The sequence below is a fragment of the Lygodium microphyllum genome, chromosome 11 (genome assembly GCF_053477565.2).
Source record: "Lygodium microphyllum isolate KBCC chromosome 11, Lygodium_microphyllum_v1.1.10, whole genome shotgun sequence".
In the NCBI taxonomy this organism is placed as follows: domain Eukaryota; kingdom Viridiplantae; phylum Streptophyta; class Polypodiopsida; order Schizaeales; family Lygodiaceae; genus Lygodium; species Lygodium microphyllum.
Window position 1 is genome coordinate 94,203,409 of NC_141145.1, and position 13,098 is coordinate 94,216,506.

The following is a 13,098-nucleotide window of genomic DNA, read 5'->3' on the forward strand; positions in this document are numbered from 1 at the left end:
ATGCAGCAATTTTACGTCCTGACAAAGATAATAATCGGAGCTTTTCTTTTGATAGGCATTACTGCAGACAAGGATCTACCAAGCAGAGTAGTACGTTCACAAATATGTACTCTGTTGAAACTTGAAACATCTGATCATGGATATAAGTAGTATATAGTAGGGTACAGACAGTTATCTTGTAGAATGTGTGCATCTTGCTCCAGGTAAGGCTGGAAATGTTTTATTCACTTTATGGTCTTTTGGCAGAGTGCTATCAATTGTCATTTTGTGATGCTCAATCAGCGACGCAGCACATTCAGACTTATGGTCTTATGCTCATCGTATGCTTCAAACTATCTTTTATATTGGTGGGCTTAAAGAAAAATGCAGAACTCAGTTATGCTTGCACACACATGCATATGGGGTTGCACATGCGCAAATATGCACACGTGCACACACGTGGGCACCTGCATACATGCACAAACAACTGTGCGCACACACATGCACACACCTATGGACATGCAAGCAACCACATCCTTTTTCCTGTAAAACAACAAGCAAACACACACATTTATGCATGCATATATGTACATGGACACATATCTATGCACATTTATACATCAGCAGTTCCATACGCACCAAGTTTTGTATCAATTATTTTTTGATATTCAGGTATTGAGATTTTCTAATGATTTGTACTATGCATTCTGCGTGTGAATCACAGGCAGGATTAGCTGTAATCCTTGTTGTCATCTACAATTGCTCAAATAAGGTCAGGCATTTTCGTGAGAAACGGAAGGCAAAAACTCGTGAAAAGGCAATACAACAAGTGAAAGAACATTTTAGTGCTGTTGAGAGGTGGAAAAATGCAGTAGATTCAGTGAAGGGGCTTTCCAGGCGTATGTCTGGGCATGCTGACAATATGCTGGTATTGGGATCCCCAAGCATGCATTATTCTGGAGAAATTCAGGGGCATTTAGGAGGATCTGATGGGCAAAGTGCATATAGTCGAAAAGAGAAGTCTGCTGTGTCTACAATTAAGGATGGAATCATCTCTCGTTCGTTGGAAGATGGTTCATACACATCACAAGGTTTACATGCTTCAAGCAATAAAAGTCTTAAAGGTGTGGCAGATAAACCAGCTGTTCTTCATACAAGAAGTCAAATTTTAAGGTACGCCTATGGTCAGATAGAAAGAGAGAAGGCATTCCAAAATAAGGGCATGAGCTGGAATGAATTACTACAGCAAGCAGGCATGGAACAAAGAAACAGGAAGCGCTTAGAAATGGAGATAACATTTCAAGACCTGTCTTTGTTTTTGAAAGGAAGCGGGAAAAAGATTTTATGTAATGTGACAGGAAAATTGTCTCCAGGTCGTGTTACAGCTGTTATGGGGCCATCTGGTGCTGGAAAGACCACCTTCTTGAACGCTTTGGCAGGGAAGGCTTACCATAGCTACACTACTGGCCTTGTTTTAATCAATGGAAAGCCAGATCCTATAAGGTGTTACAAGAAAATTATTGGATTCGTCCCACAAGATGATATAGTGCATGGAAATCTAACAGTGGAAGAGAATCTTTGGTTTAGTGCGCGCTACAGGTGCAGAACTTCTCCTGCCCTCCCTTCACCTGAAAATGTTTGTGTGCATCCACTTTTACACCCAGGGAAGGAACAAAATATAAGCTCCTTTTGAGTGAAGTATAATGTCGTACAAAAGGTGATGATTATGATAGTCAAAACATATACATTCCATTACATGATTTATCTTAGCCAGACCGGCTAGATGTGGTTGAATCACCAAATCTAAGCAGTGTTTCTGACACTGTAGAAGTGTGTCTTTTGTTGGAACAAGATCCATGCTATGCTTGGCAGAACTTTCAGTTGTAGCCTTAGAACCAAAGTACACCAAAGGAAATGCCCTTACTGCAGTGTTTGTTTTTGTGTGAGAACTGCTAGTGACTAGTGGCTAGCCTTATTTAATTGTGATGCTTTTAAGTTGCTGAGTATAATGCGCTAGCACAGACGCCCACCCAAAAGACCCACATACACACTCAACACCTTCGAGGCACAGAAGACAAAACAGCGCCCGACTGCTGAGTGATCAACCGATGAGATAAATGAATACATGATGACAATCTGTGTCTCCAATATCATGTAAAGGTTGGAAAGAAACTAAGTCTAGTCGAATGCATCATAGAGTGCTGTTAGAATTCAACTGCGATAAGAAATGAGCAACCTATCAGTAGATCCATCCAGTGAGCATGATAGGGTGTAATATATCATACATCAGGCAAGGGGCAAGAAGGGTTCCCATATCTACCCCACCCTACTGTAGTTTCTGCCCACAAGGTCATGCTAGCCTCTAGGATTTGATCGGTCTGCGCCTAATAGGATTTCATTGGCCTGTGACAGTGTCTCGGTCTTCGGCTGTCTTGATATGTGAGGTCTTTGCACTGTTGGTCCTTGCTATGCTGTCAGGAGGAAGCGGCATGGTGCGTAGTAGTAAGATCTTTGGATCTATCCCTAATTTGTTGAACTGCATGCTTAGAGATCTTCCATAGTTCCTTTTATTGTTTGAGACGTGCCCAAATCTTGTGGCACTTGTCATCATACTGACTATTTTGAGGCATCCTTTGTACATTGGCTAGAAAGGGTGGATGGTGTGGGGGAAGCTGTTTATGGCAAAAGAGTGTAAACGATCAATAAGTTGTGATGTATGTATAGGGGCACCTTTGGATCCATATCATAAAGCTGTGATAGATGGCATCTTGAAAAAGTAAATAGGGGTGGGCAATGGGCATAGCTCTATGATCTGCTGGGTGTAAAGTCCCTTTGTCTTCGTGTAAATAGACTTATGAGTGTGAACACACCCTTAATGTACCCTAACATATAAATACATTCTTTTATTCTTTGTGTACCATCACAAACGGTACACCTATCCGCCCTTTCACCTACTCTAACTCTCAGCTCTTGAGCTAATGCCTTGATCTCACACTCCATTGCGCACTCACCCCTTCAAACTGGTATTAGAGCTCAAGGTCCTGCACGTTTCCCGAGTCCAAGGGCAGATAACAGTGCAGGTAGCTCGCTAGCAGGTCGTGCTGAAGATAGTTGACAGCAAGTGACAGGGCAGTCCTAGTAGACAGTGGGCGACGGGTGTGAGGCAACAAGAGTGGACTTCGTATCTAGTGCGACCTTGCAGACCAGCGACTATGACTTGCAGTGCACTAGCAGACGACCAGATGGAGTTAAGGAGTAAAAGCGACCAGATTGACTAGAATACCAGTGTATGCTTCAGCGGGACCAGCGGGCACAAATGAGCGTGCAACCAGAGTCAAACGGGCAACTGTCGACGGGGTTCCTGCGTCACAGGAGACTGACAAGTCAACCTACGGTGTAACCTGCGACTATTGACAGGTGCAACCTGCGACTATCGACGGGTGCAACCTGCAGCTTGCGTGAGTGACGGGCAGAAGGACAGGTCGTGATTGGTAGGTCAACGGACCTTGTCACATCATCTTTTTTGGGCCACAAATTCGTTTTTTTTCTTCTTCCAAATTCTCTTGGAATTTCCCCTTGGCTTGATGGGGGTTTACACGCGCAAGCACAGAGTTCAGATTTGTGTATATTTATACCTGGAAATTTGGGGCTTTTCAGATTGAGTTCTGCTCATGCAAAATTGAGGCATCTGCATCAGAAATTGCAGACTTTGTGCGCATTTAAACTGGGGATTTTGCCAAATTTATTGAAATTTTACTCATTCAAGTGAAATTTCTCAACATTGGACCCATAAAATTTGGGGCTTTTGCTGTATTGGTGAAATTTTGTTCAGTTGAGTTAGATTGGCTGACATCGATGCACAATTGGACCCGAGTATTTGGGGCGTTTGCAAAATTTTGTGAAATTTGGCTAAATTTTCCTGTTTTATGCTTTCGGGAACATGTATTAATTCAATCGGGGCAGATCCGTCAGTGAAATTTTGGGGCTTTTGTTGAAATTTGTGGATTTTGGCAAAGTTAATGCGTGAAATGCACTTTGGGAATATTTTTGAAGCAATCTTGTGGTTATAAGCAGAGTGATTTGAGCATTTTTTATCTCCAGCTTGTGCGATTTTGGAGAAATTGCAGAGATTTCTTGGTGTTTTGGGTATCAAAAGATGATACGAGCGCATACATATGCAGTACACATGTTGGACAGCTCCCATTGAGTTGATGTATTGCTGATTATTCATGTTGCAGCAGTGTTAGTGATCATTTGCAGATCTGGGATTGGTGCAGATGTATTCTTGGTGATATCACTGAAGTGGGAGTTATCTGGTAGTGATGTATGCATTTAATGTATGCTGAAATTGCAGTCATACTGCTGAAAGTCATTCATTCTATTGCTATACATGTACTTGGACTGAATCTTGCTATTATTTGCTGAAACATTGGGCTGAAATCAGCTGAATATTCAGCTCATTTTGGTTGTCATAAATTGCAGCATTGAATTTCTAGTTTATTGCTAAAAAATGGTTGCAAATGCTTCTAGCAGCAGTGACACTAAATCCCTCTTTGAAATCAAGAGGTTTGATGACATTGGCTTTGACTTGTGGAAGGATAGGATGCAAGGCATTTTGTTTCTCAAGGACTGTGAAGATACTCTCTTGGAGATTTAAGCCTCCTGCAGCTATGACAGATGTGGATTGGGCTAGACTTAATAAAAAGGCTGTTGTATACATTAAGATGATAGTGTCTGATGATGTACTTACAGACATCAAGCGTCTTGATACAGGTTATGCTATATGGAAAAAGCTTAAGGATACTTATGAAAATACAACTCCTGTGAATCAAGTGCATCTTATGCGTAAACTTGTGAACATGGAGTTGGATGAGTCTAAGCCAGCATCTGAGCATTTGAGTGCTTTCACAGGGGTTTTAAGTCAGTTGCAAGACTCTGGTTTGGAGGCTTTCGATGATAAATTGAAAGCTATTTTCTTATTGATGACTTTGCCTGACAGCTGGGAATCTTTAGTTGTGTCACTTAGCAACAATCTTGCTTTGAATTTTGATGGTGCAAGAGGTTCAATCCTTAATGAAGAAATCAGAAGAAAGTCTAGTGGTGAAAGCAGTGGCTTAGCCTACAATGTGAGAGGCAGGTTTGAAAAGAGGGGTAATGCAGCTAGTGAAGGTAAAAGTAGAAGCAAAAGCAAAAGCAAGGGCAACAACAGGATGCCACATGCAATCAGTGTGGGCATAAAGGGCATAAAAAGCCCGATTGCGGATACTTCAAGAAAGAGTAAGAAAAAGAAACAACAAGGTAAGAAAAAGAAGGATGATGATAGCTCTTCCTCAAAAGAAGTTGCAAAGGCAAATGTTGCATCTAGTGTGGTCATTGAAAAGCTTCCTGACATTGAAGAGATACTTGTTGTAGCCTCATGTCATGATGTAGATATTATGGTAGCAACAGGTGATATGCACATCATAAAAAAGGACGTAATTAATGCCTTACTTTCAGCTCATGATGGGCTGTCACAATCATGGATAGTGGATAGCGGTGCCTCTTTTCATGTTACTCCCTCTTTGGAGTAATTTTCTGAATACATTGCAGGTTGTCTAGGCAAGGTTTACTTGGGTAATAACTATGCATGCGAGATAGAGGGTGTTGGCACCATTCACTTGGCTCTTGAAAATGGCCAAGAGCTGATTTTACAGGATGTCAGATTTGTACCTGGCATAAAGAAGAGTGTACTATCAGTTGGGCAGCTTGATGCTAAAGGGTATTTTACTATCTTTGGTGGTGGATCTTGGAAGGTCCGTAAGGGCTCTATGCTAATTGTTAAAGGCAGCAAAAGGGGGACTTTATATTACTTGCATTGTAAAGCATTACCTGACAAGTTCTTGGCTGTGGCTGAAGTCCATTCACAAATGGAGTTTTGGCACAAAGGACTTGGTCATGTGAGCGAGAAAGGCCTTCAAGTTCTCTCCTCTTTAGGGAGATTTAATGTAAAAGGCTCTGGTCTCGCATTTTGTAATGATTGCTTATATGGAAAACAGGTGACGTCTTCTTATTACTTTGGTGTTGTTAAGAAGTCTAACGCTCTTGACTTAGTACACTCTGATGTGTGCACTATACTTGTTAATTCGTATGGGGGTGCACGGTACTTTGTTACTTTCATTGATGATTTTAGTAGAAAGTCATGGGTGTATGTACTTAATAGTAAAAAGGAAGTGTTGGATTCTTTTAAAAAGTTTCATGCGTTTGTTACCACATAAAAAGGGCTTAAGTTGAAAGCCATAAGAACAAATAATGGGGGTGAGTATGTCTCAAAAGAATTTAATAAGTTTTATGAGATGCATGGCATTAAGAGGGAGTTGACAACCCCTTAAAATCCTGTATCAAATGGCGTTGCTTAAAGATTAAACCGCACACTTTGTGAGAGAGCCAGATGCATGTTGTCCACAGCTAATCTCCCGCAGCAGTTTTGGGGAGAGGCTCTTAAAACTACAGTTCATGTATGCAATCGCTCTCCCAATCGTGCATTGGAAAATTGTATTCTTGAAAAGGTTTGGTTTGGCAAACTTGCTTCATACGACCATTTGCGTGTCTTTGGCTGTGATGCCTTTGTGCATGTACTTGTAGAACAGAGAACCAAACTAGACATGAAATCATCAAGGGCATCTTTATGGGATATGGAGATGAGGGAGAGATGGGTTATAGAGTTTGGCTTCCTCAGGGTAGGAAGATAGCACGCAGCCGAGATGTAGTATTTAATGAGGCAAAGTTGCTGAAAAATGCTACACATGGTGATCTTAACAAAAAGAAGGTCAAATTTCAACATGAACAGCCAGCCATTAGTTGAAAATTCTGTCCCTTTTGATGCTGAAAATGAGCAGCAACCTATTGTGCTACAGGCAAAAGATCATGGACATCAAATAGATGCACATGATGAAATAGGAAAGCAAGAAGAACATGCTGAAAACAGATTACAGCAGCAAGAAAATGATGAAAATACGCCACTTGGTGATGGCGTGCACATTCCTTAGGATGTAGACCCATTGCCTGATAATACAGATCATTGGGTAAGAGGGTCTACACGTGTTAGAAGGCAGCCATAGAGGTTTCAGCCATCTTTGGATTGCATTTTGTTGATTGATGAGGGTGAGCCCCTGATAGTTAAAGAGACGCAGTCATGTGAAAACAAGAGAAAGTGGGAGCTTGCTATGCAAGAAGAGATGAAGTCTCTATATGCAAATAACACATGGGAGCTTGTACCTTTGCCCAAGGATAGGAAAGCTATTTCTAATAAATGGGTTTACAAAGTGAAATGTATTGATGGGAAGCCTAAGTACAAGGCACAACTTGTTGCTACGGGCTATACACAAAAGGAAGGCATAGACTTCCAGGAGGTCTTTTCACTAGTGGTGAAGATGACTACGCTTCGTGTTTTGTTTGCTCTCACTGCATCCTTGGATTTAGAGTTGGATCAGATGGATGTGAAGACGACTTTTCTTCATGGTGACTTGGATGAAGAGTTGTACATGAAGTAGCCAGAAGGTTTTGTAAACTATTCCAGGAAAAGAGCATTTGGTTTGTAAGCTGAAACAGGGCTTATATGGGCTGAAACAAGCCCCTAGACAATGGTACAAAAAATTTGGTATCTTTATGCTCAGCCATGGATTTGAAGGCAGTCATGCAGATCATTGCTTATACACTAAAAAGGCTGATGATGGCAGCCTTATTGTGCTGGTTTTATATGTGGATGATATGCTGATTGCAGGAAAGCATAAGAGTACTTTGAATGCTCTTAAAAGGCAGCTGAGTTCAACCTTCTGTATGAAAGATTTGGGGGCAGCTGAACACATTTTGGGCATGCGCATTAAAAGAGACAGAGGGTAGCGTTTGTTGTTTCTCTCACAAGACAAGTACATCAACAAAGTACTCGATAGATTTAATATGGCTGATGCTAAGCCTCTTGGTGTGCCTTTACTGCCACATACAAAGCTTAGCAAATCTGATTGCCCTTAGGATGATGCAGTTGTTAGTGCCATGAAGGGTATACCTTATGCATCAACTTGTGGATGTTTGATGTATGCCATGGTTGCAACTCACCCTGAGAATTGCTCATGCAGTGGGAGTTGTTAGCAGATTCATGTCTAACCCTGGCAAGCCACATTGGAAAGCAGTGAAATGTATCTTGTGATACTTGAACGGTACACAAGAAAAGTGTATATGCTATGGAAAGGGTACACTAGAGTTGCAGGGATTTTGTGATTTAGACATGGCAGGAGATCTTGACACTAGGAAATCTACTAGTGGGTATGCTTTTACTTTGGATGGTGGGGCTCTCTTGGTGTTCAAGATTGCAGAAAATTGTGGCACTGAGTACTACAGAGGCTAAATATATTTCAGCCACAGAAGCTTCTAAAGAAGCTATTCAGCTTGGCTGTCTGGTCAAGGATTTTAGTCTCTCTTCATGTACTCCAGTGCTTGGTTGTGATAGCTAGAGTGCAATATGTTTGGCTAAGAATGCCATGTTTTATTCACGTACCAAACACATAGATGTTTGGCATCACTTCATTCGACAGGTCTTGGATGATGGACTTGTCACACTGACTAAGGTCAAAACCCAAGATAACCCTGCAGATGTTCTCACTAAGTGTCTTACAAAGGCTTAGCATGAGCATTGCATTCGTTTAGTGGGAGTTGGTTATCTTAAAGGTACCACTTCGGGCCTTTAAGTGGGAGGTTGTTGGGTGTAAAGTCCCTTTGTCTCTATGTAAATAGACTTACGGGTGTGAACACACCCTTAATGTACCCTAATATATAAATACATTCTTTTATTCTTTGTGTACCATCACAAACGGTACACCTATCTCTACGTTCACTTCCTCTAACTCTCAACTCAGTTCAGCTCTTCAGCTAACGCCTTGATCTCGCACTCCATTGCGCACTCACCCCTTCATGATCCAGTGGGGGAAGAGGGGTTGTGATGCAGGAAGAGGGATAGGTATGGCCTACCCCAATGGGTTGGGGGAGTATTGAGAACCCATGTATGAGCTGGGTTGTCTCCCATGATCTGAATGTGTAATCCATTGTGTTGCCCCCTCCATGTGGGAAGCATGTGTTTCTCCCTAACTGTGGCCACTTCCTTGTCCCATTAGAGATGAGGAGATGGTGTAATGGTCATAGATAGGGCATGTTTGGGCATTCTTTACCACCCCATTGATACTTCATTAGATTAATTTACCTCGTTCTCTTTCTTAGTTGCTAGCACCCTTTTTCTTTCCTTAGTCAAGTTGTCTCTCAACCTTGATTTGGCTTGTCTTGTAGTTCCCATATTAAGTCATCTAGGTGACCTGTTTGAGGCACTCTAGCTGCTGTGTTTTATTGTTGAACAGGTCGTGTTGTCAAAATAACAAGTATGCTCTGATACCATGTCTAAATAGTGTGATGGGATGGTATGCACTCATACCATATTAGAGAGATAGTAGGGTTTGTGAGAAGAAACGAAGAGTGTACAACAAACACCGAGAGAAGAAGAAACTCCAAGAAAACACAGAAGAAGAAGAAGATGATGAATGATGAATCACTGAATCATGCTAAGTGAATCAAGTTGATGTAGTGGAGTCGAAGCTCTAAAGATTTGATCGGGCGGTAGCACCTATAGGGAATCTGCATAGTGGAGAGAGCAAAACACAATCCTTAGGGTAGTAGGATATAGAAGGTAATGCTGAAGGGGGAGTGGAATGCAATTCTCAAGTGCTATCAAAGTTAAGAAAGAGGATCAACAGCCATGGATGAGAAATTCGGAGGATGAGAAATCATACAGCGGCCTACAGATGAAGGAATTTGACCCTAAATGGACCAAAAGCTGCAAAATGCAGCCTAGATAGAATAGCTGGTGATTGCTGGAGGTGAAACCAATGCTGATAAGTCACTAGACAGCAAAACGTAGCTTGGAATGATGGTCGCTTCGTGCTGTAGTAGTCAATCGCAGCAGTAAAACATCACAATAAAACAGTAGTAAAACGACAATAGTAAAATGCTACAGTAAAATGTGAAGTGGAGATGGATGCAGAAGCCACGAACCATAATGTCCTCCTCATAGGGTGTGAACAATAGTGAAGAGGATGGAGATAAGAGAAAAATATGGAAGAGAGTAACAGAGGGTTACAAGGAATGAATGTGTGGGATTGGGTGAATGGACGGAGTTCGTGCTGTATCTATAGGCACAAATTGTCTTGGGTGCCCACCTCTTGAGTAGAAGATCAATCCAGGGTTCCTAGTATTCCATCTATCAGATAACGTGTAGTAAATAACAGTAGACATGATTAGCTGATAGTATTTGAAACTCAACCTTGGAAGAGAAGCCATAAACTTTGTTACTCCATGTTGGAAGTTATACAAAGGCCTAGCCGCCAAGCCATGGTTGAAATCATAGCCACTAAGAAATACGTTTCTTTGAATTTGAAACTTATGAAACGTTTCTTAAAGTACGAAACATTTCTGAGAGTTAAAAACGTGGGCGTTTTTAACTTCTTTAAATTTTTTGGTGAGTTAGAACCCAAACCATGGTTTTTTTTGATAAAAACCGATAGACAATATTAAATATGATGATGATGATGCATAATGACTCGTGAGGGCTCAAGATTTTGGATGAGAGACAGATTTTTTTGTGATTTTGTTTAATTATTGGACTTTGTTAATCTAGTATCTATTCTTGTCTTGAGATTTGAATATTATACGACTTTAGTCTCTCATTTATGATTTATGATATTATGATCCATTATTGATTTTGACATTTTATCAATTTGTTTTGAAATGAGAATCATGATGTTGCAACTTGACTCAGTCCATATTATAGATAGGCTATTTACATGTTAATTTCAATTTTCTTTGTATGATATGTATGAAATATAATTTTTGAGTTATAAACCATAGTATAGCTTGTCCAAAGACTAACTTTCATAGCAACTAGAAACGTCAGAAGCGTTTAGAAACGAAATGTCAGAAACGTGTTTCAGAAGTTTCTTTCAAGAGGAGGTAAAATAAGAAACACATGTTTTTAAATATAGGGATTTTTAATAGTTTTGATTGGGAAAAGAGGTTCTAAACCTCTATGAAACTCTCTCTTAAACAAAGAATGGTTAATTGAGCTTGAGTGATAATAGAGTCAATTGAGAATAATACATTATACGTTACATATCCATGATCCATTATTGACTTGTCACTTATGTCAAAGTTAGTCTTTGGACAAGCTATACTTTGGTTTAGAACTCAAACATTATGATTTATACATATCATACAAAGAAAATTGAAATTAACATGTAAATAGCTTATCTGTAATATGGACCGAGTCAAATTGCAAGATCATGATTCTCATTTCAAAAAACATTGACAAAATGTCAAAATCAAGAATGAATCGTAATATACCATAAATAACTCATAAATGAGACCAAAATCGTATAATATTCAAATCTCAAGACAAGAATAGATACTAGCTTGACAAAGTCCAATAACTAAACAAAATCATAAAAAAATCGGTTTCTCATTCAAAATCTTGAGCCCTCACTAGTCATTATATATCGTCATCATCATGTTTAACATTGCCCATTAGTTTTTGTCAAAAAAACCATGTTTTGGCTTTCAACTCACCAAAAAAGTAAAAAAAGTTAAAAACGCCCACGTTTTTTACTCTAAAAAACGTTTCGTACTTTAAGGAATATTTCGTAAGTTTCAAATTCAAAGAAACACGTTTTTTAGTTGCTATGCTAACTTTGATATAAATGACAAGTCAATAATGGATCATGGATATGTAACGTATAATGTATTATTCTCAATTGACTCTATTATCACTCAAGCTCAATTAGCCATTCTTTGTTGAAGAGAGTTCCATAGAGGTTTAAAACCTCTTTTTTCAGTGAAAACTATTAAAAATCCCTATATAAAAAAACCCGCGTTTCTTATTTTACCCCCTCTTGAAAGAAACTTACGAAACACGTTTCTGATGTTTCGTTTCTAAACGTTTTTGACGTTTTTGGCTGCTATGGTTGAAATATCCAAAGCCTTGAACTAGGAAGAACCTGTAGATCTTGGGTATCAATGGTAAAATGAGGATGAGTAAATGGATGAGAAAATAAGGGAGGAAATGGGTGATGTGGCATAGATATGTCAACCACCCCAAGAAAGTAAAGGTTAGTTGACAAGGTGTATGAAGAACCATAGGATGAGAAAGGACCCTCTCTGAAGTTGGAGGAATGGGATGCCCCTCGGTAAAAGAAGAAAGACGAGTCCCCTTTGGAGCCCCTACTGGGTCCCCCCTAGAGAGAGAGAGAGAGAGAGAGAGAGAGAGAGAGAGAGAGAGAGGAATCAAGAAACTCATGGATCATGGCTTTTGAAATATTGAAAGACAATGAAAATGTTGTCGGTGGTGTCGATGAAGGTATCCAAGGCTTCAATGAAACATAGGCTAGGCAACTCCTAGAGATAGTAGAGGATAGAGTGGAGGGAGGGGTATCACAGAGTCGGGATGGATAATAGTCATTGTTTCTCAGTGAAGCGAACTGTAGAGTCGAAGGAGAGGAAGGAGTTAAACATCCTCTATCTCTCAAAGGAGCGGACTGATGAGAAGGCACCATAGCAACTAAGAAATGCGTTTCTTTAAGTTTGAAACTTACAAAATGTTTCTTAAAGTACGAAACGTTTCTAAGAGTAAAGAACATGGGTGTTTTTATTTTTTTAAATTTTCTGGTTAGTTGGAACTCAAAACATGGTTTTTTTGACAAAAACTATTGAACAATGTTAAATATGATAATGATGATGTGTAATGACTCGTGAGGGCTCAAGATTTTGAATAAGAGACAGTTTTTTTTGTGATTTTGTTTAGTTATTGAACTTTGTCAATCTAGTATCTATTCTTGTCTTGAGATTTGAATATTATATAACTTTAGCCTCATTTATGAGTTATTTATGATATATTACGATTCATTCTCGATTTTGATATTTTGTCATTTTGTTTTGAAATGAGAATCATGATGTTGCAACTTGATTGAGTCCATATTATAGATAGGCTATTTACATGTTACTTTCAATTTTCTTTGTATGATATGTATGAATCATAATGTTTGAAATCTAAAC

General features: G+C 39.7%; 1 protein-coding gene across 1 annotated transcript in view; it reads left to right on the forward strand.

The window, feature by feature from the left end:
* The window catches only part of LOC148029100 (ABC transporter G family member 28-like), a 70,031-nt gene that overhangs the window by 40,789 nt on the left and 16,144 nt on the right, over window positions 1-13,098 (forward strand). Inside the window, exons 6-8 of the mRNA XM_087687858.1 lie at window positions 56-90; window positions 247-320; window positions 704-1,578. Coding sequence (XP_087543984.1) covers window positions 56-90; window positions 247-320; window positions 704-1,578 — 984 coding nt within the window. The remainder of the gene's footprint in view (window positions 1-55; window positions 91-246; window positions 321-703; window positions 1,579-13,098) is intronic.